Source organism: Toxotes jaculatrix, chromosome 16 (genome assembly GCF_017976425.1).
Source record: "Toxotes jaculatrix isolate fToxJac2 chromosome 16, fToxJac2.pri, whole genome shotgun sequence".
NCBI lineage: Eukaryota > Metazoa > Chordata > Actinopteri > Toxotidae > Toxotes > Toxotes jaculatrix.
Genome location: NC_054409.1, coordinates 2634071 through 2654605, shown reverse-complemented (window position 1 = coordinate 2654605; position 20535 = coordinate 2634071). Strand labels below are relative to the sequence as shown.

Sequence of the window (20535 nt, the reverse complement as noted above, 5' to 3'; positions counted from 1 at the left end):
GCTGTGAAGCTGAGAGTTGAAGGACGACACCAACAACTCCTTTAATCTGCATCTGACATCTGACTGTTGTTTTCAGATCCAGCTGTGAACATGTGGACTTCTCATTTTAACTGCACAAACCTACTGAGCTACTAAATATATTGATCCTCTAATGACAGACCTGACTGATATGAATCTGCGTTGACATGAACAGGTGTGTGAATGTTGTGGTGACATGTGGATGATGTGTGTAGAAGGCTGACATGATGATGATCCACAGCAACAGAAGGACAAAGTCACTCTGCTCATGTTAGAGAGAAGCTCATTGATTAGCACATATCTGATTGGATTATCAATGATTTTCATCTTCATCTGTTATCCTTTGTTCAGGTTGAGTTACTGCAGGTTGTCAGAGATCAGCTGTGCGTCTCTGGCCTCAGCTCTGAAGTCCAACCCCTCCCATCTGAGACACCTGGACCTGAGTGAAAACAGCCTGCAGGATTCAGGAGTGAATCATCTGTGTGGTTTTCTGCAGAGTCCAGACTGTGGACTGGAGACTCTGAGGTCAGACTCCATTGTTTACTTGTGTGCTGAGATGAATATGATATGAAAGTTGTGCTTTATTCAGTATTTATTAGGTCAAATCTCCTTCAGAATTTCTAACATTCAAAGTGTGAAATGGTTGAAAGGAAGTTGTGAAAGTGCTGACTCTGATTTTCAAAGTGATTTTTAAAGCTTTGAAAATGATTTGGATTCTGACTCTTACAGTCCACATTGACAGTGTCAGCAGTTTGACTGAGTTGAGCTTGTGTTATTCACAAAGTCTCATTGAGATCAGGATGTTTGACAAGAACTGATCTGTACAACACGTGTGAGCAGGTCTGAAGGCACAAGTGTTCATAGCTGCTCCCAATGGCCTCACTCACAGGCACAGTGAAAAGCCTGCTGTCACAGAGAGGACATTTTCACACAGTGTCTCCTGAAGACATTCATAGAGCTACACTCAGCTGCTGAGCTGAACAGGGACACAAATATTTGTGGAACCAATGAAAACAGAGCAGAGAGAGAAGTTCAAACCCTGGCTCCTTTCTCAGCTCCACACAGCCGACCAATCACTGAGCCCACTGGGTGTCAACGTCCCACTGTGTCTTTGTCACACCGACACAAACTGTGGGACACAGACCCCCCCTAAGCTGACAGCCACCAAGAAGGTGGGGCCAGGAATCCCAGAATGCAATGCTGGAACAGCAGATTCAAATGTGTGAGCAGAGAGTGTTGGATGAAGCTGAACTTGCTTTGGACCAAAGACACATGACTGGAATGTGATGAAATGTCTCATTCAACACACTGCACATGTGCTGAATGTCTGCAGCTTCTCAAACTCTCAACACAAACTTCAGTCACACTCAAAACATCAAAGGCTCAAACTATTATTTCACACAATATGAAAGATTTCATTTGAAACCTTAGTGAACACTTTGAAAACTTTCTTCCAAACTGTTAAACCTGAGTGTGAATGTGGGACTTTTTGAAGGAGATTTGAGCTCAGAGATTTGATGCTGATCCACACTGAGCATCTTGTTCAGCTTCATATTTCAAACTCATTGAATGAAGATTCAAAATCCAACACTTGCTAATTGACTCTTTACTTTGGAACAATTTCATCTTCACCTTCAGTTGACTTTTATATTTCTTCACATAAAAAGCAAATATTCCACATTAAGACAGAAAGAAATGTTTCTTCACTCTTTGCTTTATGATCTGTGATGTTTATAGTGACTGAAGTTAATGAGAGCTGTGTTTGACTTTTAGTATCTGACTGTTTTTAAGCTGCATCCTGTTGGTTCAGGTGTTTGGAGTTTCCATTTTCCAAACTTGTACATTCTCAACCTTCTTCAGCTCTGAACAGATGATGAAACACTCAACGCTTTCAAGCAGGAACTTTGTCTCCTAAACTCACATCTTTTATTCTTTATTCAGGTTGAGTTCCTGCAGTTTGTCAAAGATCAGCTGTGCTTCTCTGGCCTCAGCTCTGAAGTCCAACCCCTCCCATCTGAGACACCTGGACCTGAGTGGAAACTACCTGCAGGATTCAGGAGTGAATCATCTGTGTGGTTTTCTGCAGAGTCCAGACTGTGGACTGGAGACTCTGAGGTCAGACTCCATTGTTTACTTGTGTGCTGAGATGAATATGATGTGAAAGTTGTGCTTTATTCAGTATTTATTAGGTCAAATCTCCTTCAGAATTTCTAACATTCAAAGTGTGAAATGGTTGAAAGGAAGTTGTGAAAGTGCTGACTCTGATTTTCAAAGTGATTTTTAAAGCTTTGAAAATGATTTGGATTCTGACTCTTACAGTCCACATTGACAGTGTCAGCAGTTTGACTGAGTTGAGCTTGTGTTATTCACAAAGTCTCATTGAGATCAGGATGTTTGACAAGAACTGATCTGTACAACACGTGTGAGCAGGTCTGAAGGCACAAGTGTTCATAGCTGCTCCCAATGGCCTCACTCACAGGCACAGTGAAAAGCCTGCTGTCACAGAGAGGACACGTCACCATGGTTTAAATACGGAGAGGACATTTTCACACAGTGTCTCCTGAAGACATTCATAGAGCTACACTCAGCTGCTGAGCTGAACAGGGACACAAATATTTGTGGAACCAATGAAAACAGAGCAGAGAGAGAAGTTCAAACCCTGGCTCCTTTCTCAGCTCCACACAGCCGACCAATCACTGAGCCCACTGGGTGTCAACGTCCCACTGTGTCTTTGTCACAGGGACACAAACTGTGGGACACAGACCCCCCCTAAGCTGACAGCCACCAGGAAGGTGGGGCCAGGAATCCCAGAATGCAATGCTGGAACAGCAGATTCAAATGTGTGAGCAGAGAGTGTTGGATGAAGCTCAACTTGCTTTGGACCAAAGACACATGACTGGAATGTGATGAAATGTCTCATTCAACACACTGCACATGTGCTGAATGTCTGCAGCTTCTCAAACTCTCAACACAAACTTCAGTCACACTCAAAACATCAAAGGCTCAAACTATTATTTCACACAATATGAAAGATTTCATTTGAAACCTTAGTGAACACTTTGAAAACTTTCTTCCAAACTGTTAAACCTGAGTGTGAATGTGGGACTTTTTGAAGGAGATTTGAGCTCAGAGATTTGATGCTGATCCACACTGAGCATCTTGTTCAGCTTCATATTTCAAACTCATTGAATGAAGATTCAAAATCCAACACTTGCTAATTGACTCTTTACTTTGGAACAATTTCATCTATACCTTCAGTAGACTTTTATATTTCTTCACATACAAAGCAAATATTCCACATTAAGACAGAAAGAAATGTTTCTTCACTCTTTGCTTTATGATCTGTGATGTTTATAGTGACTGAAGTTAATGAGAGCTGTGTTTGACTTTTAGTATCTGACTGTTTTTAAGCTGCATCCTGTTGGTTCAGGTGTTTGGAGTTTCCATTTTCCAAACTTGTACATTCTCAACCTTCTTCAGCTCTGAACAGATGATGAAACACTCAACGCTTTCAAGCAGGAACTTTGTCTCCTAAACTCACATCTTTTATTCTTTATTCAGGTTGAGTTACTGCAGTTTGTCAGAGATCAGCTGTGCTTCTCTGGCCTCAGCTCTGAAGTCCAACCCCTCCCATCTGAGACACCTGGACCTGAGTAACAGCAACCTGCAGGATTCAGGACTGAATCATCTGTGTGGTTTTCTGCAGAGTCCAGACTGTGGACTGGAGACTCTGAGGTCAGACTCCATTGTTTACTTGTGTGCTGAGATGAATATGATATGAAAGTTGTGCTTTATTCAGTATTTATTAGGTCAAATCTCCTTCAGAATTTCTAACATTCAAAGTGTGAAATGGTTGAAAGGAAGTTGTGAAAGTGCTGACTCTGATTTTCAAAGTGATTTTTAAAGCTTTGAAAATGATTTGGATTCTGACTCTTACAGTCCACATTGACAGTGTCAGCAGTTTGACTGAGTTGAGCTTGTGTTATTCACAAAGTCTCATTGAGATCAGGATGTTTGACAAGAACTGATCTGTACAACACGTGTGAGCAGGTCTGAAGGCACAAGTGTTCATAGCTGCTCCCAATGGCCTCACTCACAGGCACAGTGAAAAGCCTGCTGTCACAGAGAGGACACGTCACCATGGTTTAAATACGGAGAGGACATTTTCACACAGTGTCTCCTGAAGACATTCATAGAGCTACACTCAGCTGCTGAGCTGAACAGGGACACAAATATTTGTGGAACCAATGAAAACAGAGCAGAGAGAGAAGTTCAAACCCTGGCTCCTTTCTCAGCTCCACACAGCCGACCAATCACTGAGCCCACTGGGTGTCAATGTCCCACTGTGACTTTGTCACAGGGACACAAACTGTGGGACACAGACCCCCCCTAAGCTGACAGCCACCAGGAAGGTGGGGCCAGGAATCCCAGAATGCAATGCTGGAACAGCAGATTCAAATGTGTGAGCAGAGAGTGTTGGATGAAGCTGAACTTGCTTTGGACCAAAGACACATGACTGGAATGTGATGAAATGTCTCATTCAACACACTGCACATGTGCTGAATGTCTGCAGCTTCTCAAACTCTCAACATAAACTTCAGTCACACTCAAAACATCAAAGGCTCAAACTATTATTTCACACAATATGAAAGATTTCATTTGAAACCTTAGTGAACACTTTGAAAACTTTCTTCCAAACTGTTAAACCTGAGTGTGAATGTGGGACTTTTTGAAGGAGATTTGAGCTCAGAGATTTGATGCTGATCCACACTGAGCATCTTGTTCAGCTTCATATTTCAAACTCATTGAATGAAGATTCAAAATCCAACACTTGCTAATTGACTCTTTACTTTGGAACAATTTCATCTTCACCTTCAGTTGACTTTTATATTTCTTCACATACAAAGCAAATATTCCACATTAAGACAGAAAGAAATGTTTCTTCACTCTTTGCTTTATGATCTGTGATGTTTATAGTGACTGAAGTTAATGAGAGCTGTGTTTGACTTTTAGTATCTGACTGTTTTTAAGCTGCATCCTGTTGGTTCAGGTGTTTGGAGTTTCCATTTTCCAAACTTGTACATTCTCAACCTTCTTCAGCTCTGAACAGATGATGAAACACTCAACGCTTTCAAGCAGGAACTTTGTCTCCTAAACTCACATCTTTTATTCTTTATTCAGTTTGAGTTGGTGCAGTTTGTCAGAGATCAGCTGTGCTTCTCTGGCCTCAGCTCTGAAGTCCAACCCCTCCCATCTGAGACACCTGGACCTGTGGGGAAACAACCTGCAGGATTCAGGAGTGAATCATCTGTGTGGTTTTCTGCAGAGTCCAGACTGTGGACTGGAGACTCTGAGGTCAGACTCCATTGTTTACTTGTGTGCTGAGATGAATATGATGTGAAAGTTGTGCTGACAGTAAAGTGCAGACATCACACTGATATTATACTGATCCACACTGAGGATCTTCATGGTAAAGTCTGTTTTCTTCTTCTGTGGTTTAGTCCACTGACTGTGGCAGAGCAATGTTGAGCTACAGATTTCAAAGCTTCATTTAACAAGAAAAAAGCTTCACTCTTTAAATCACATCCAAGTTTTTTCCACACTCACATCAACAAATATATATTCAGTATTTTCTTCTTCCAACACGACTAGAAAGTGATGAGACTAAAGTCAAAGTGACTCAGATACAGCTCTGGAAAAAATTGAGAGACCACTGCAAATTCTTCTGAAATCAATATCTCTACAGGTATGACAGCCATTCCATTCCTGTGTATGTTGAATTCCAACACAAGCACACCTCAGTCTACTTAATGAGGTACTGATTAGGTGATCACCTGAACCAAATCCTATTTAATGAGGAAAAGTATAAAAACCACTGCTGTGATCATCACTATGCTCTTGCAATAGGACTGGATGGATGGCACAAACAGTGCTGGTAGTACCTCAAAAGTAATAGCAATCAAAAAAATAACTATTGACCATGCCAAAACAGTTGAAAAGAAAAGTTTTGTTTGAGGAAAAGAGAGAAAAAAGAGGAAAATTCTGGCTTTACTGGCAGAGGGATACAGTGAGCGTCAGGTTGCTTCCATCCTTTAAATTTCTAAGATGGCTGTTCATAAGAACAAGGTCAAGCAGCAGACACTGGGGACAACAAAGCTACAGGCTGGCAGAGGGCGAAACGACTGTCCACTGACCAGGATGACCGTCAACTCATGCGAATGTCACTCAGCAACCGTAGGATGACATCAAGTAACCTACAAAAAGAATGGCAAATGGCAGCTGGGGTGAAGTGCATGGTGAGAACGGCTCGAAACAAGCTTCTAGGGGCAGGGCTCAAGTCGTGTAAAGCTAGAAATAAGCCCTTCATCAATGAGAAGCAAAGAAGAGCCAGGCTGAAGTTTGCAAAAGATCATAAGGATTGGACCATAGAGGACTGGAGTAAGGTCATCTTCTCTGATGAGTCCAATTTTCAGCTTTGCCCAATACCTGGTCATCTAATGGTTAGACGGAGACCTGGAGAGGCCTACAAGCCACAGTGTCTCACACCCACTGTGAAATTTGGTGGAGGATGGGTGATGTGCTTCAGCAAGGCTGTAATCGGGCAGATTCATCTTTGCGAAGGACGCATGAATCAAGCTACGTACAAGGTTATCTTGGAAGAAAACTTGCTTCCTTCTGCTCTGACAATGTTCCCCAACTCTGAGGATTGTTTTTTCCAGCTGGACAATGCTCCATGGCACACAGCTTGGTCAATCAAGGTGTGGATCAAGGACCGCCAAATCAAGAGCCTGTCATGGCCAGCCCAATCTCCAGACCTGAACCCAATTGAAAACCTCTGGAATGTGATCAAGAGGAGGATGGATGGTCACAAGCCATCAAATATACCTGAGCTGCTTGAATTTTTGCATCAGGAGTGGCATAAAGTCACACAACAGCAACGTGAAAGACTGGTGGAGAGCATGGCAAGATGCTTGAAAGATGTGATTGAAAATCGGGATTATTCCACCAAATATTGATTTCTGAACTCTTCCTAACTTAAAACATTAGTATTGTGTTGTTTAAAAATGAATATGAACTTGTTTTCTTTGCATTATGTGAGGTTTGAGAGCACTGCATCTTTTTTATTTTGACCATTTGTCATTTTCTGCAAATAAATGCTCTAAATGTTAATATTCTTATTTGGAATTTGGGAGAAATGTTGTCAGTAGTTTATAGAATAAAACAAAAATGTTCTTTTTACTCAAACACATACCTATAAATAGTAACAACGGATAAACTGATCATTTTGCAGTGGTCTCTTAATTTTTTCCAGAGCAAACTCAGCATGTTTGTTAAATGTCGTCACCGTTACATGAAGTGAAAATCTTTTCCATTTTGTCTCAATCATTTGTTGACTTTCCTCCAAACTTCAGCCTGACATGTTTGTTCTCTGTCAAAACTTTAGGATCTTTAGTAGAATCTGAAACAAATGTCAACAACATGAGTTTGTATAGATGGAGCCACTGGTGGAGCTGGAAGAGTTTAAGAGCTGAAGTCACTACGTCTTTATTGAAGCAGCAGCATGTTGTCATTAATATTAATGAGAGCTGTGTTTGACTTTTAGTATCTGACTGTTTTTAAGCTGCATCCTGTTGGTTCAGGTGTTTGGAGTTTCCATTTTCCAAACTTGTACATTCTCAACCTTCTTCAGCTCTGAACAGATGATGAAACACTCAACGCTTTCAAGCAGGAACTTTGTCTCCTAAACTCACATCTTTTATTCTTTATTCAGGTTGAGGGGCTGCAGTTTGTCAGAGATCAGCTGTGCTTCTCTGGCCTCAGCTCTGAAGTCCAACCCCTCCCATCTGAGAGACCTGGACCTGAGTGACAACAAGCTGCAGGATTCAGACCTGAAGGAACTGTGTGGTTTTCTGCGGAGTCCAGACTGTGAACTGGAGACTCTGAGGTCAGACTCCATTGTTTACTTGTGTGCTGAGATGAATATGATGTGAAAGTTGTGCTTTATTCAGTATTTATTAGGTCAAATCTCCTTCAGAATTTCTAACATTCAAAGTGTGAAATGGTTGAAAGGAAGTTGTGAAAGTGCTGACTCTGATTTTCAAAGTGATTTTTAAAGCTTTGAAAATGATTTGGATTCTGACTCTTACAGTCCACATTGACAGTGTCAGCAGTTTGACTGAGTTGAGCTTGTGTTATTCACAAAGTCTCATTGAGATCAGGATGTTTGACAAGAACTGATCTGTACAACACGTGTGAGCAGGTCTGAAGGTACAAGTGTTCATAGCTGCTCCCAATGGCCTCACTCACAGGCACAGTGAAAAGCCTGCTGTCACAGAGAGGACACGTCACCATGGTTTAAATACGGAGAGGACATTTTCACACAGTGTCTCCTGAAGACATTCATAGAGCTACACTCAGCTGCTGAGCTGAACAGGGACACAAATATTTGTGGAACCAATGAAAACAGAGCAGAGAGAGAAGTTCAAACCCTGGCTCCTTTCTCAGCTCCACACAGCCGACCAATCACTGAGCCCACTGGGTGTCAACGTCCCACTGAGTCTTTGTCACAGGGACACAAACTGTGGGACACAGCCCCCCCTAAGCTGACAGCCACCAGGAAGGTGGGGCCAGGAATCCCAGAATGCAATGCTGGAACAGCAGATTCAAATGTGTGAGCAGAGAGTGTTGGATGAAGCTGAACTTGCTTTGGACCAAAGACACATGACTGGAATGTGATGAAATGTCTCATTCAACACACTGCACATGTGCTGAATGTCTGCAGCTTCTCAAACTCTCAACACAAACTTCAGTCACACTCAAAACATCAAAGGCTCAAACTATTATTTCACACAATATGAAAGATTTCATTTGAAACCTTAGTGAACACTTTGAAAACTTTCTTCCAAACTGTTAAACCTGAGTGTGAATGTGGGACTTTTTGAAGGAGATTTGAGCTCAGAGATTTGATGCTGATCCACACTGAGCATCTTGTTCAGCTTCATATTTCAAACTCATTGAATGAAGATTCAAAATCCAACACTTGCTAATTGACTCTTTGCTTTGGAACAATTTCATCTTCACCTTCAGTTGACTTTTATATTTCTTCACATACAAAGCAAATATTCCACATTAAGACAGAAAGAAATGTTTCTTCACTCTTTGCTTTATGATCTGTGATGTTTATAGTGACTGAAGTTAATGAGAGCTGTGTTTGACTTTTAGTATCTGACTGTTTTTAAGCTGCATCCTGTTGGTTCAGGTGTTTGGAGTTTCCATTTTCCAAACTTGTACATTCTCAACCTTCTTCAGCTCTGAACAGATGATGAAACACTCAACGCTTTCAAGCAGGAACTTTGTCTCCTAAACTCATATCTTTTATTCTTTATTCAGGTTGATTAACTGCAGGTTGTCAAAGATCAGCTGTGCTTCTCTGGCCTCAGCTCTGAAGTCTAACCCCTCCCATCTGAGACACCTGGACCTGAGTGAAAACTTTAACCTGCAGGATTCAGGAGTGAATCATCTGTGTGGTTTTCTGCAGAGTCCAGACTGTGGACTGGAGACTCTGAGGTCAGACTCCATTGTTTACTTGTGTGCTGAGATGAATATGATGTGAAAGTTGTGCTTTATTCAGTATTTATTAGGTCAAATCTCCTTCAGAATTTCTAACATTCAAAGTGTGAAATGGTTGAAAGGAAGTTGTGAAAGTGCTGACTCTGATTTTCAAAGTGATTTTTAAAGCTTTGAAAATGATTTGGATTCTGACTCTTACAGTCCACATTGACAGTGTCAGCAGTTTGACTGAGTTGAGCTTGTGTTATTCACAAAGTCTCATTGAGATCAGGATGTTTGACAAGAACTGATCTGTACAACACGTGTGAGCAGGTCTGAAGGCACAAGTGTTCATAGCTGCTCCCAATGGCCTCACTCACAGGCACAGTGAAAAGCCTGCTGTCACAGAGAGGACACGTCACCATGGTTTAAATACGGAGAGGACATTTTCACACAGTGTCTCCTGAAGACATTCATAGAGCTACACTCAGCTGCTGAGCTGAACAGGGACACAAATATTTGTGGAACCAATGAAAACAGAGCAGAGAGAGAAGTTCAAACCCTGGCTCCTTTCTCAGCTCCACACAGCCGACCAATCACTGAGCCCACTGGGTGTCAATGTCCCACTGTGACTTTGTCACAGGGACACAAACTGTGGGACACAGACCCCCCCTAAGCTGACAGCCACCAGGAAGGTGGGGCCAGGAATCCCAGAATGCAATGCTGGAACAGCAGATTCAAATGTGTGAGCAGAGAGTGTTGGATGAAGCTGAACTTGCTTTGGACCAAAGACACATGACTGGAATGTGATGAAATGTCTCATTCAACACACTGCACATGTGCTGAATGTCTGCAGCTTCTCAAACTCTCAACACAAACTTCAGTCACACTCAAAACATCAAAGGCTCAAACTATTATTTCACACAATATGAAAGATTTCATTTGAAACCTTAGTGAACACTTTGAAAACTTTCTTCCAAACTGTTAAACCTGAGTGTGAATGTGGGACTTTTTGAAGGAGATTTGAGCTCAGAGATTTGATGCTGATCCACACTGAGCATCTTGTTCAGCTTCATATTTCAAACTCATTGAATGAAGATTCAAAATCCAACACTTGCTAATTGACTCTTTGCTTTGGAACAATTTCATCTTCACCTTCAGTTGACTTTTATATTTCTTCACATACAAAGCAAATATTCCACATTAAGACAGAAAGAAATGTTTCTTCACTCTTTGCTTTATGATCTGTGATGTTTATAGTGACTGAAGTTAATGAGAGCTGTGTTTGACTTTTAGTATCTGACTGTTTTTAAGCTGCATCCTGTTGGTTCAGGTGTTTGGAGTTTCCATTTTCCAAACTTGTACATTCTCAACCTTCTTCAGCTCTGAACAGATGATGAAACACTCAACGCTTTCAAGCAGGAACTTTGTCTCCTAAACTCACATCTTTTATTCTTTATTCAGGTTGATTAACTGCAGGTTGTCAGAGATCAGCTGTGCTTCTCTGGCCTCAGCTCTGAAGTCCAACCCCTCCCATCTGAGACACCTGGACCTGAGTGAAAACTTTAACCTGCAGGATTCAGGAGTTAAGCATCTGTGTGGTTTTCTGCAGAGTCCAGACTGTGGACTGGAGACTCTGAGGTCAGACTCCATTGTTTACTTGTGTGCTGAGATGAATATGATGTGAAAGTTGTGCTGACAGTAAAGTGCAGACATCACACTGATATTATACTGATCCACACTGAGGATCTTCATGGTAAAGTCTGTTTTCTTCTTCTGTGGTTTAGTCCACTGACTGTGGCAGAGCAATGTTGAGCTACAGATTTCAAAGCTTCATTTAACAAGGAAAAAGCTTCACTCTTTAAATCACATCCAAGTTTTTTCCACACTCACATCAACAAATATATATTCAGTATTTTCTTCTTCCAACACGACTAGAAAGTGATGAGACTAAAGTCAAAGTGACTCAGATATTCAGAGCAAACTCAGCATGTTTGTTAAATGTCGTCACCGTTACATGAAGTGAAAATCTTTTCCATTTTGTCTCAATCATTTGTTTACTTTCCTCCAAACTTCAGCCTGACATGTTTGTTCTCTGTCAAAACTTTAGGATCTTTAGTAGAATCTGAAACAAATGTCAACAACATGAGTTTGTATAGATGGAGCCACTGGTGGAGCTGGAAGAGTTTAAGAGCTGAAGTCACTATGTCTTTATTGAAGCAGCAGCAGCATGTTAATATTATTATATATTAATATTAATGAGAGCTGTGTTTGACTTTTCTCAACCTTCTTCAGCTCTGAACAGATGATGAAACACTCAACGCTTTCAAGCAGGAACTTTGTCTCCTAAACTCACATCTTTTATTCTTTATTCAGGTTGAGTGACTGCAGTTTGTCAGAGATCAGCTGTGCTTCTCTGGCCTCAGCTCTGAAGTCCAACCCCTCCCATCTGAGACACCTGGACCTGAGAGGAAACAACCTGCAGGATTCAGACCTGAAGGATCTGTCTGATCTTGTGAAGAGTCCAGACTGTGGACTGGAGACTCTGAGGTCAGTAGAGGGTTGGAGTCAGTCCATGCTGCTTTCATCTGTATTGTACTAAACACAGTTCGTATCAAAGCAAAGATCCAGTGTCTCCTGTAAACCTCCAACCTTCTCAGTGGCTGCTTTCCTCATTGAAGCTGTGAGAGGAGAACGGGGACAGGCCTCAGGATGGGACAGAAAGACAGAGACGCAGAGGACAGTCAGCCAATCACAGCAGCCACAACCTAATTGTGATCTGTTGTTGTTGTTGTGTTCATGTCAACAGGAAATAAAGCTGGATCACAGCTGACAGCCTCACAGGATGTGTAGAGACAGTTGTCCTCATTGGTCCAACTGTCCTACCATCACATCTAATCTGAGAGTTTGTTGTCTCATTTCAACAGTAAAGAATTGATGAGTTTGATCTTTGTCACAGCTCTGAGATCAGTCTGACTGCAGCCTGCAAATCACTGGCTCTGATTTCAGAGAAGCATCATGACATTTTGTCAGCATGTGGTCTGATACAGAGCAGAACCTCTGCTGAAGTCCAGTGATCACATCTGTATATCTGTCCATCTGTCAGATACTTTCAGTGACAGCCTCCATGTTTATTTGTCAGCTGATATTTCAGAAGCAGATCAGATGTTCATCAACACACAGAGACTCTTTCTTTAAATGGAACATGAGTTGACATGTAACAGCAGTGAATCCATCACTAAACTGTTTGTGCAGTAATGAAGCTTCATGACTCAGCAGTTTATTTCCACTGTGGACTTGAGTGAAATGTTCAGAGTAAACAGACTTGATGCTAAAAGTCTCTGCAGGTGTGTGAGCTTCCAGCTCAGTGTCTTCACTCCAATACGTTAACATGAGAGCTGAGAGGAAGCTGCTACACTACACAGCTGCTCCACTTCTGCTCTGAACAGGACTGAAGTCCCTGCTGCTCTTTATACTGGATGTGCTGCATCAGTGACTGACAGCTGATGAAATGAGTCTCTGTAAACACTGATTTATCACCTCTGTTGTCTGTCTTCTTCTCTCAACAGATGGAGGTAGTGATCTTTCTAAAGGAGAGAGTGAAGAGGACGGTGTGTGTGTTGAGAGAGGACGAGCTGTGTCCTGATGATCCAGAGAGGTTGAAGCAGCAGCAGCTTGTGTGTAGAGAGGCTCTGATTGGTCCATGTTACTGGGAGGTAGAGTGGAGAGGAGAGCTTCATCCAGCAGTGACTGACAGAGGAACCAGAAGAAGTGGAGAAGACTCTCAGTGCTGCAGTCTGAACTGCTCTGAGAACAGCTCCACTGTCAAGTCCACCATCATCCCTGTGTGTTCCTCTGGATCTGAAAGAGAATCATCAGTGTATCTGGACTGCTCTGCTGCTGCTCTGTCCTTCTACACAGTCTCTGCAGACACACTGAGACTCCTCCACCCTCCACCTGGACTTTATCTGGTCTTTCTATTTCATTCACAGATGCTGAACCCAAAATGATAAATCAGATTAATCAGCTCCATCATGTGGTGTGATGGAGAATTGCAGCTAATTTGCACATTATTTTTTTAGTGCAGAGCCTGACGATACATATATTATTATTCACCATACGTCTTATTCTACTTATTATCAAACGACATCAAAAAGTAGTTTGACAGCCTGATTGCTTTGTTATACATGTTTATATACGTTATAATTTATGTGAAATATACATTTCACATAAAAACATGGTTGAAACCTGAAATAAGTCACAAGACTTTACCTTTACCAAGAGTTTACAAGACTACTTTTTACCTTTTTATGAAATCACAGTTAAAGTGTTATATTTTTTCTTTTTATTTTTTTCACTGTCTCAGATTTTATAATGGGTGTGTATTGTATGAAATGTTCAGAGCTGCAGTGACTGACATCACCCACACTCTGTCTGACATCTATTAAAATTTTCCCTAAAAGCTTCTTTTAACTTCTTCATTCTCACAATTACCAACCTTCAGGGACAAATAATATATGACAATGTATAGAAAGTTGTCCTCTCTCACCCAGTGTTACTCTCATTGTGACACAACCCACAGTTTTTAAGTAAATCCCCTCCATACTGACCAAACCTCCCATAGACTGCCACGTTAAACTGAGCTCTGAACTTCTCGTCATGAACATAGATGATGGGAGGATTTAAACTGTGACAGCTCGTACACCATAAACAGCAGGGACATATAAAATATATCACAAGGCTTTACTGAAGCCTTGTGATGCTCATGGTGAAAATAAAAAAAAGGAATTCAATTTTTCCAACTATCAGGGCATTTTTGATGACATGTTCTGTCCTACTGCTGGGGAGCCCACTACCCTGCACTGCTGACTGCAGCAGACTTTACAAGGTCTAGAAAAGACTTTGAAGGTCCCCTGTGCCCCACTACTGCAGACAGCACCGTAGTGGGCGAATGAGAGCTGCAAAGTCTATGTTCATCGCCACCGTCTGCAGTAAGTGAACCTTCCATTGTGTCTGTGGTCCCCTTTTAAACCTTTTAAATCGTTTTTGGGGAAAAAAAGGTATTTAAATCTTTATTTGTAACAACTTTCCTTTTTAAAGGGTCATTTTAATCTTTCTATAGGATTATAAATAAGAAGATTTTTAAAGATTTTAAATACATAATGCCCGTGCCCCATGGAGCACTCATACAGAGTGCTGCATCTCTTCACCTAACCTAACCTCATCATCCCCAAATCGATCTGTCTCAATCTATCACTCATATGTGTAAAAAATAAAAAGGGTTTGTAGTGTTTTATTATGTGTATAATATAAAGAGCTTAGATGAAGCTCCATGCTTTCAATATCTGTCTTATGGGGAATCTAAATATGCATACTGTTCATTTTTGTTTGCTTTTGCACATTGTGTAAAAGTGTATGTACATGTGTGTCCTAGAGTGTGTGTGTCACCTGGAGAAGGGGGCTGGAGCAGGAAGAGACAGTCTTTTAACCTCACATCCTGGATCCCTGGCTGCTGTAGACTTTTACATTAAAAGACATCATGAATCTCTGAGTTTCCCTTGTGTGCGTGTGTTTGAGTACAACATGTATATAATCCTAAACCTGGGGGCAGTAGACACCAGACATGAACTGCATCATGTTAAAATCAGAGCAAAGCAGCAACAATTACAAAAAGACAGAATGTCAAACATGTGAGAGCACGATTGAATGTGGAGGAAGAGACAGAGATGATGGTTCTACTTCAGTCCAGCTGCTGAAAACTGTTTCCACTGCAGTTCTACTCCAACGTGGAAAAATGCAGAATATTACCTGACACTTCTAACAGACAGGAGCTGAAAACTTCACACAGAAAATACAAGTGTCCCTGAATAACAAAGAGAGGAACGAGAGGAAGAGAAAGTGGGTGGACAAAGAGAAAAGAAGGAGCTGAGAGAGAGCAATGGAGGAGAGAAACTTTAAAGTCCAACAGTGATTCATCAAACTACCTGATACTTGTCCTGAGTGCTCAGTCAGTGAAAGAAACCATGAAAACAAAGCTGATTCTTCATTTTACATTTATCATGAATGAGTAAGGGACTTTTTTTTGGATCACTTGATTATTCATCTGAGAAAAGCAGTAAGTTCTTTGAGTTACTGAGTCACTGCAGTGTGTTCAAAACAACTATACTTATAGAAATGAAGGCACTGATCACACAGTCTAAAACATAAGCTTCAGAAAAAAATGAATACATTTCATATGCTGAAGGAAATGTTAGGTTTGTGTCATGTCCAACAGTCGACAATCAACCAAATACCCAAAAAATCCAAGCTGTCTCTTGGGAAAGAAAGCAAAGGCCCACGTGGGACACTTTTCAAAACATTTGACTAAATGAACTAAACACTGACATGAACTACTAACATGTATTGACTCAGCGAAAACCTTGGAGCTGATCTGGACTTTCCTGTGGTTTCCTCTTGTCCTTGTAACAGCAGTAGCTCCTCCCTTCCTTGTCAATAATTGTGCAGAAATATCTGAGGGCTTCTTTCTTCCTAAATCATAAGCAAGTCCTGTCCAGTCCAACTGTTTCTGCTTCTGTTTGACTTCTGAACTTGTCTCTGGCTGTGTGTCCACTTACTGCAGCCTCTGACATCAGACTGTAGAATCTTGATACATCAAAGGCATCAAAGGACAAACACACGCTCACACATACCGGTACTTATATCTTTGTGAGGACGCTCTCTGGCATAATGCTTTCCCTCGCCCTAACCTCTCTCTCTCTTAGCATCTCAGACCTATGTCAGTAGCCGTGCCTCTGTCAAAGAATACAAAAAAAAAAACACTAGACCTGTACACACATAAAGTCATGTATTCATGTAGTCATCTGTGAATGTGTGTTTGATGAGTGCAAAGTGAAAATGCTGCATGAACCTTGTTTTTGTAAAAGCTTCTCGTTTCCTTTGCTTCTTACAACTGTATATTTTTCAAGCATCATCTGTCATATTGAAGAAATAAGTTCATTCAGTAGCGTTATTTCTTTTTTTACTGTCATCATGTACACTTTTCTTGTCTCAAAGACGGCAGCATCCCCACCAAAGCCTAAAAATAAAGTATACCAGCGAAATGACAACATCTAGCACACATTTCTTCCGCAAAGAAAGAGCAAAGTCAGACAGGGGAGCTTCCACTTGTGGCGCTCTATAAAGATGTTTGACTTTTCACCAACTCAAAAGGCTCAGCCATAAGGCCGAGCCAGCCAAAAATAACTTCAACTCATTGGTGTTCCTCTCCACGGAAGTCTTTAGTAAAAGGCGAAAGACTTGTGCGTTATGAAGAGAAACAAGAGTCAGAACAGGCCTGTCTCAGAGAGCAGCTGAGGACCCTACTCGTCCCAGCTACCACCGTCGCGGTGCGCCTCCCTTGGCTTGCCGCGTGCTAAATCCCAGCCTCCCTTCCATTGCCCCACCAGCATCTCCAGCCTGAAAAATCCAGGCCTGGCTTTTACATGGACATTACAAAGTCTGGGAAACGATCAGGCGTCTTCAGGGAGTCCGCGACCAATCATCGTAGCTGAAGTGCACTGTGTTGTTGAGCGGGGTTCCCTGGGTGATATCAGTAAATCAACTGACTGGTTGTGCACAATTCACTTGATAAAAACTTAGCCGCATTTTCCTTCAGCCACTGTAAAAGTTTGACTCCTAACTAAACATGCGTGTCAGAGCTTGATTTTCTACAAAGCAAGAGAAAGGTGCACCGTTCCCGGCGGCACTGCAATGCCAGGTCGATGCGTGGAGTGAGCGGAGCAAGCTCCCTTTTCAGCTCCCTCTCCTAAAAATGGGTTTAATACGTTATCCCCATATAGGGGACATATCAGATATTAAACTGATAAGAACAGATACTACACTTGATCTTAGCCAAAAGGCCGAGAAGCGATGAGGCTCAAGCTTTTGACGTCCAAATCAAGCTCTTGGTACAACCGTCACTTGTCGCGGTGTCCCGTTTGTAAGCCAGCTTATCAATTGCCGCCACTTAGCAACTCCGCCCATCTGTCTGCCCTGTACTTTTCCCTGCCGCTATACAAAGATGTTTGACCTTTCACCAACTCAAAAGGCTCAGCCATACGGCAAAGCCGGCCAAAAATAGCTTCAACTCATTGCTGTTCCACACCAAAGCCTAGAAATAAAGCATACTAGAACAACATCTAGCACACATTTCTTCCACAAACAAGCAGCACAGTCGGACAGGAGAGCTCACACTTCATTTTGTCATGGAAAGGCCACGCCCACTTCCCCAATTCCAATGGGAACACGGGGAATTGTCATGACTAAACACGCCACTCTGTAGCGTACGCCAGAGAGCTTCTGCAGAGCAACACTGCCGCTTTGTGGACAGACTGCAAAAGCTGACATGTAACTCCAAATCAACAAAGCCACTTCACAAAATGGAGAGCCTTCAACAGGTTAGCGCATGGGCATTCCTGACACACTGTGTTTTCTTCTACACGCACGCAACAGGGGAGAGCGCGAACGCAGTCCCCCACTACCAGAAATTATGCAGTCGAGATTCCCACATTTGGGGAATTCGCAGGGGTCAGCACAGCCGGAGTGCAATGGCTGAGCCTCGCCCTGGGTGAACCACCTTGTTGAGCTGCAGCTGGAAGAGAGCGGGTGGTGGTCACCAGGCACCGCGCTCTGGCTGACGGTGCCTACAATGCATAATCCCACATTTCAGCGCCTTGAGCATCAGCTCCCCTTTGTCTGTTACATTTATGGCTGAAAAGACACAAACACTGCTGCAAATAGGCTGCGGCGTGCGGCAAACGCGCTTTGTTGGATCTACCCATCATGCACTGCTCTGCCAAAAACAAAGGAACACTGTGTGAAATGCCACTAGTCAAGCTGTCTCTTGGGAAAGAAAGCAAAGGCCCACGTGGGACACTTTTCAAAACATTTGACTAAATGAACTAAACACTGACATGAACTACTAACATGTATTGACTCAGCGAAAACCTTGGAGCTGATCTGGACTTTCCTGTGGTTTCCTCTTGTCCTTGTAACAGCAGTAGCTCCTCCCTTCCTTGTCAATAATTGTGCAGAAATATCTGAGGGCTTCTTTCTTCCTAAATCATAAGCAAGTCCTGTCCAGTCCAACTGTTTCTGCTCCTGTTTGACTTCTGAACTTGTCTCTGGCTGTGTGTCCACTTACTGCAGCCTCTGACATCAGACTGTAGAATCTTGATACATCAAAGGCATCAAAGGACAAACACACGCTCACACATACCGGTACTTATATCTTTGTGAGGACACTCTCTGGCATAATGCTTTCCCTCGCCCTAACCTCTCTCTCTCTTAGCATCTCAGACCTATGTCAGTAGCAGTGCCTCTGTCAAAGAATACAAAAAAAAAAACACTAGACCTGTACACACATAAAGTCATGTATTCATGTAGTCATCTGTGAATGTGTGTTTGATGAGTGCAAAGTGAAAATGCTGCATGAACCTTGTTTTTGTAAAAGCTTCTCTTCTTTCCTTTGCTTCTTACAACTGTATATTTTTCAAGCATCATCTGTCATATTGAAGAAATAAGTTCATTCAGTAGCGTTATTTCTTTTTTTACTGTCATCATGTACACTTTTCTTGTCTCAAAGACGGCAGCATCCCCACCAAAGCCTAAAAATAAAGTATACCAGCGAAATGACAACATCTAGCACACATTTCTTCCGCAAAGAAAGAGCAAAGTCGGACAGGGGAGCTCCCACTTGTGGCGCTCTATAAAGATGTTTGACTTTTCACCAACTCAAAAGGCTCAGCCATAAGGCCGAGCCAGCCAAAAATAACTTCAACTCATTGGTGTTCCTCTCCACGGAAGTCTTTAGTAAAAGGCGAAAGACTTGTGCGTTATGAAGAGAAACAAGAGTCAGAACAGGCCTGTCTCAGAGAGCAGCTGAGGACCCTAGTCGTCCCAGCTACCACCGTCGCGGTGCACCTCCCTTGACTTGCCGAGTGCTAAATCCCAGCCTCCCCTCCACCCCCCACCACCTTCAGCCTGAAAAATCCAGGCCTGGCTTTTACATGGACACTACAAAGTCTGGGAAACGATCAGGCGTCTTCAGGGAGTCCGCGACCAATCATCGTAGCTGAAGTGCACTGTGTTGTTGAGCGGGGTTCCCTGGGTGATATCAGTAAATCAACTGACTGGTTGTGCACAATTCACTTGATAAAAACTTAGCCGCATTTTCCTTCAGCCACTGTAAAAGTTTGACTCCTAACTAAACATGCGTGTCAGAGCTTGATTTTCTACAAAGGAAGAGAAAGGTGCACCGTTCCCGGCGGCACTGCAATGCCAGGTCGATGCGTGGAGTGAGCGGAGCAAGCTCCCTTTTCAGCTCCCTCTCCTAAAAATGGGTTTAATACGTTATCCCCATATAGGGGACATATCAGATATTAAACTGATAAGAACAGATACTACACTTGATCTTAGCCAAAAGGCCGAGAAGCGATGAGGCCCAAGCGTTTGACGTCCAAATCAAGCTCTTGGTACAACCGTCACTTGTCGCGGTGTCCCGTTTGTAAGCCAGCTTATCAATTGCCGCCACTTAGCAACTCCGCCCATCTGTCTGCCGTGTACTTTTCCCTGCCGCTATACAAAGATGTTTGACCTTTCACCAACTCAAAAGGCTCAGCCATACGGCAAAGCCGGCCAAAAATAGCTTCAACTCATTGCTGTTCCACACCAAAGCCTAGAAATAAAGCATACTAGAACAACATCTAGCACACATTTCTTCCACAAACAAGCAGCAAAGTCGGACAGGAGAGCTCACACTTCATTTTGTCATGGAAAGGCCACGCCCACTTCCCCAATTCCAATGGGAACACGGGGAATTGTCATGACTAAACACGCCACTCTGTAGCGCACGCCAGAGAGCTTCTGCAGAGCAACACTGCCGCTTTGTGGACAGACTGCAAAAGCTGACATGTAACTCCAAATCAACAA

The 20535-nt window shown here is 42.4% G+C and overlaps 1 protein-coding gene, 4 non-coding genes and 1 pseudogene across 5 annotated transcripts; 1 reads left to right on the top strand and 5 right to left on the bottom strand.

Annotated features, from left to right (window-relative positions):
- Positions 1-1981: 1981 nt before the first annotated feature.
- LOC121195768 (ribonuclease inhibitor-like) lies at positions 1982-14566 on the top strand (the record flags this gene model as incomplete). Its single annotated transcript, XM_041059427.1, has 5 exons — positions 1982-2133; positions 3580-3753; positions 5200-5373; positions 7790-7963; positions 14500-14566. Coding segments are annotated over 5 exons (741 nt in total), but the record flags the coding sequence as incomplete, so codon positions are not given.
- Positions 14567-16777: 2211 nt separating this feature from the next.
- Positions 16778-16892, bottom strand: LOC121196747. The gene has a single exon (XR_005896176.1). It is a non-coding gene; the product is annotated as a U5 spliceosomal RNA (small nuclear RNA).
- A 394-nt stretch (positions 16893-17286) lies between these two features.
- On the bottom strand, positions 17287-17477 carry LOC121196531. The gene has a single exon (XR_005895981.1). It is a non-coding gene; the product is annotated as a U2 spliceosomal RNA (small nuclear RNA).
- Positions 17478-18054: 577 nt separating this feature from the next.
- Positions 18055-18192, bottom strand: LOC121196452 (annotated as a pseudogene).
- Positions 18193-19346: 1154 nt separating this feature from the next.
- On the bottom strand, positions 19347-19461 carry LOC121196746. The gene has a single exon (XR_005896175.1). It is a non-coding gene; the product is annotated as a U5 spliceosomal RNA (small nuclear RNA).
- Positions 19462-19851: 390 nt separating this feature from the next.
- Positions 19852-20042, bottom strand: LOC121196529. Its single transcript, XR_005895980.1, has one exon. It is a non-coding gene; the product is annotated as a U2 spliceosomal RNA (small nuclear RNA).
- Between the last annotated feature and the right edge of the window lie 493 nt (positions 20043-20535).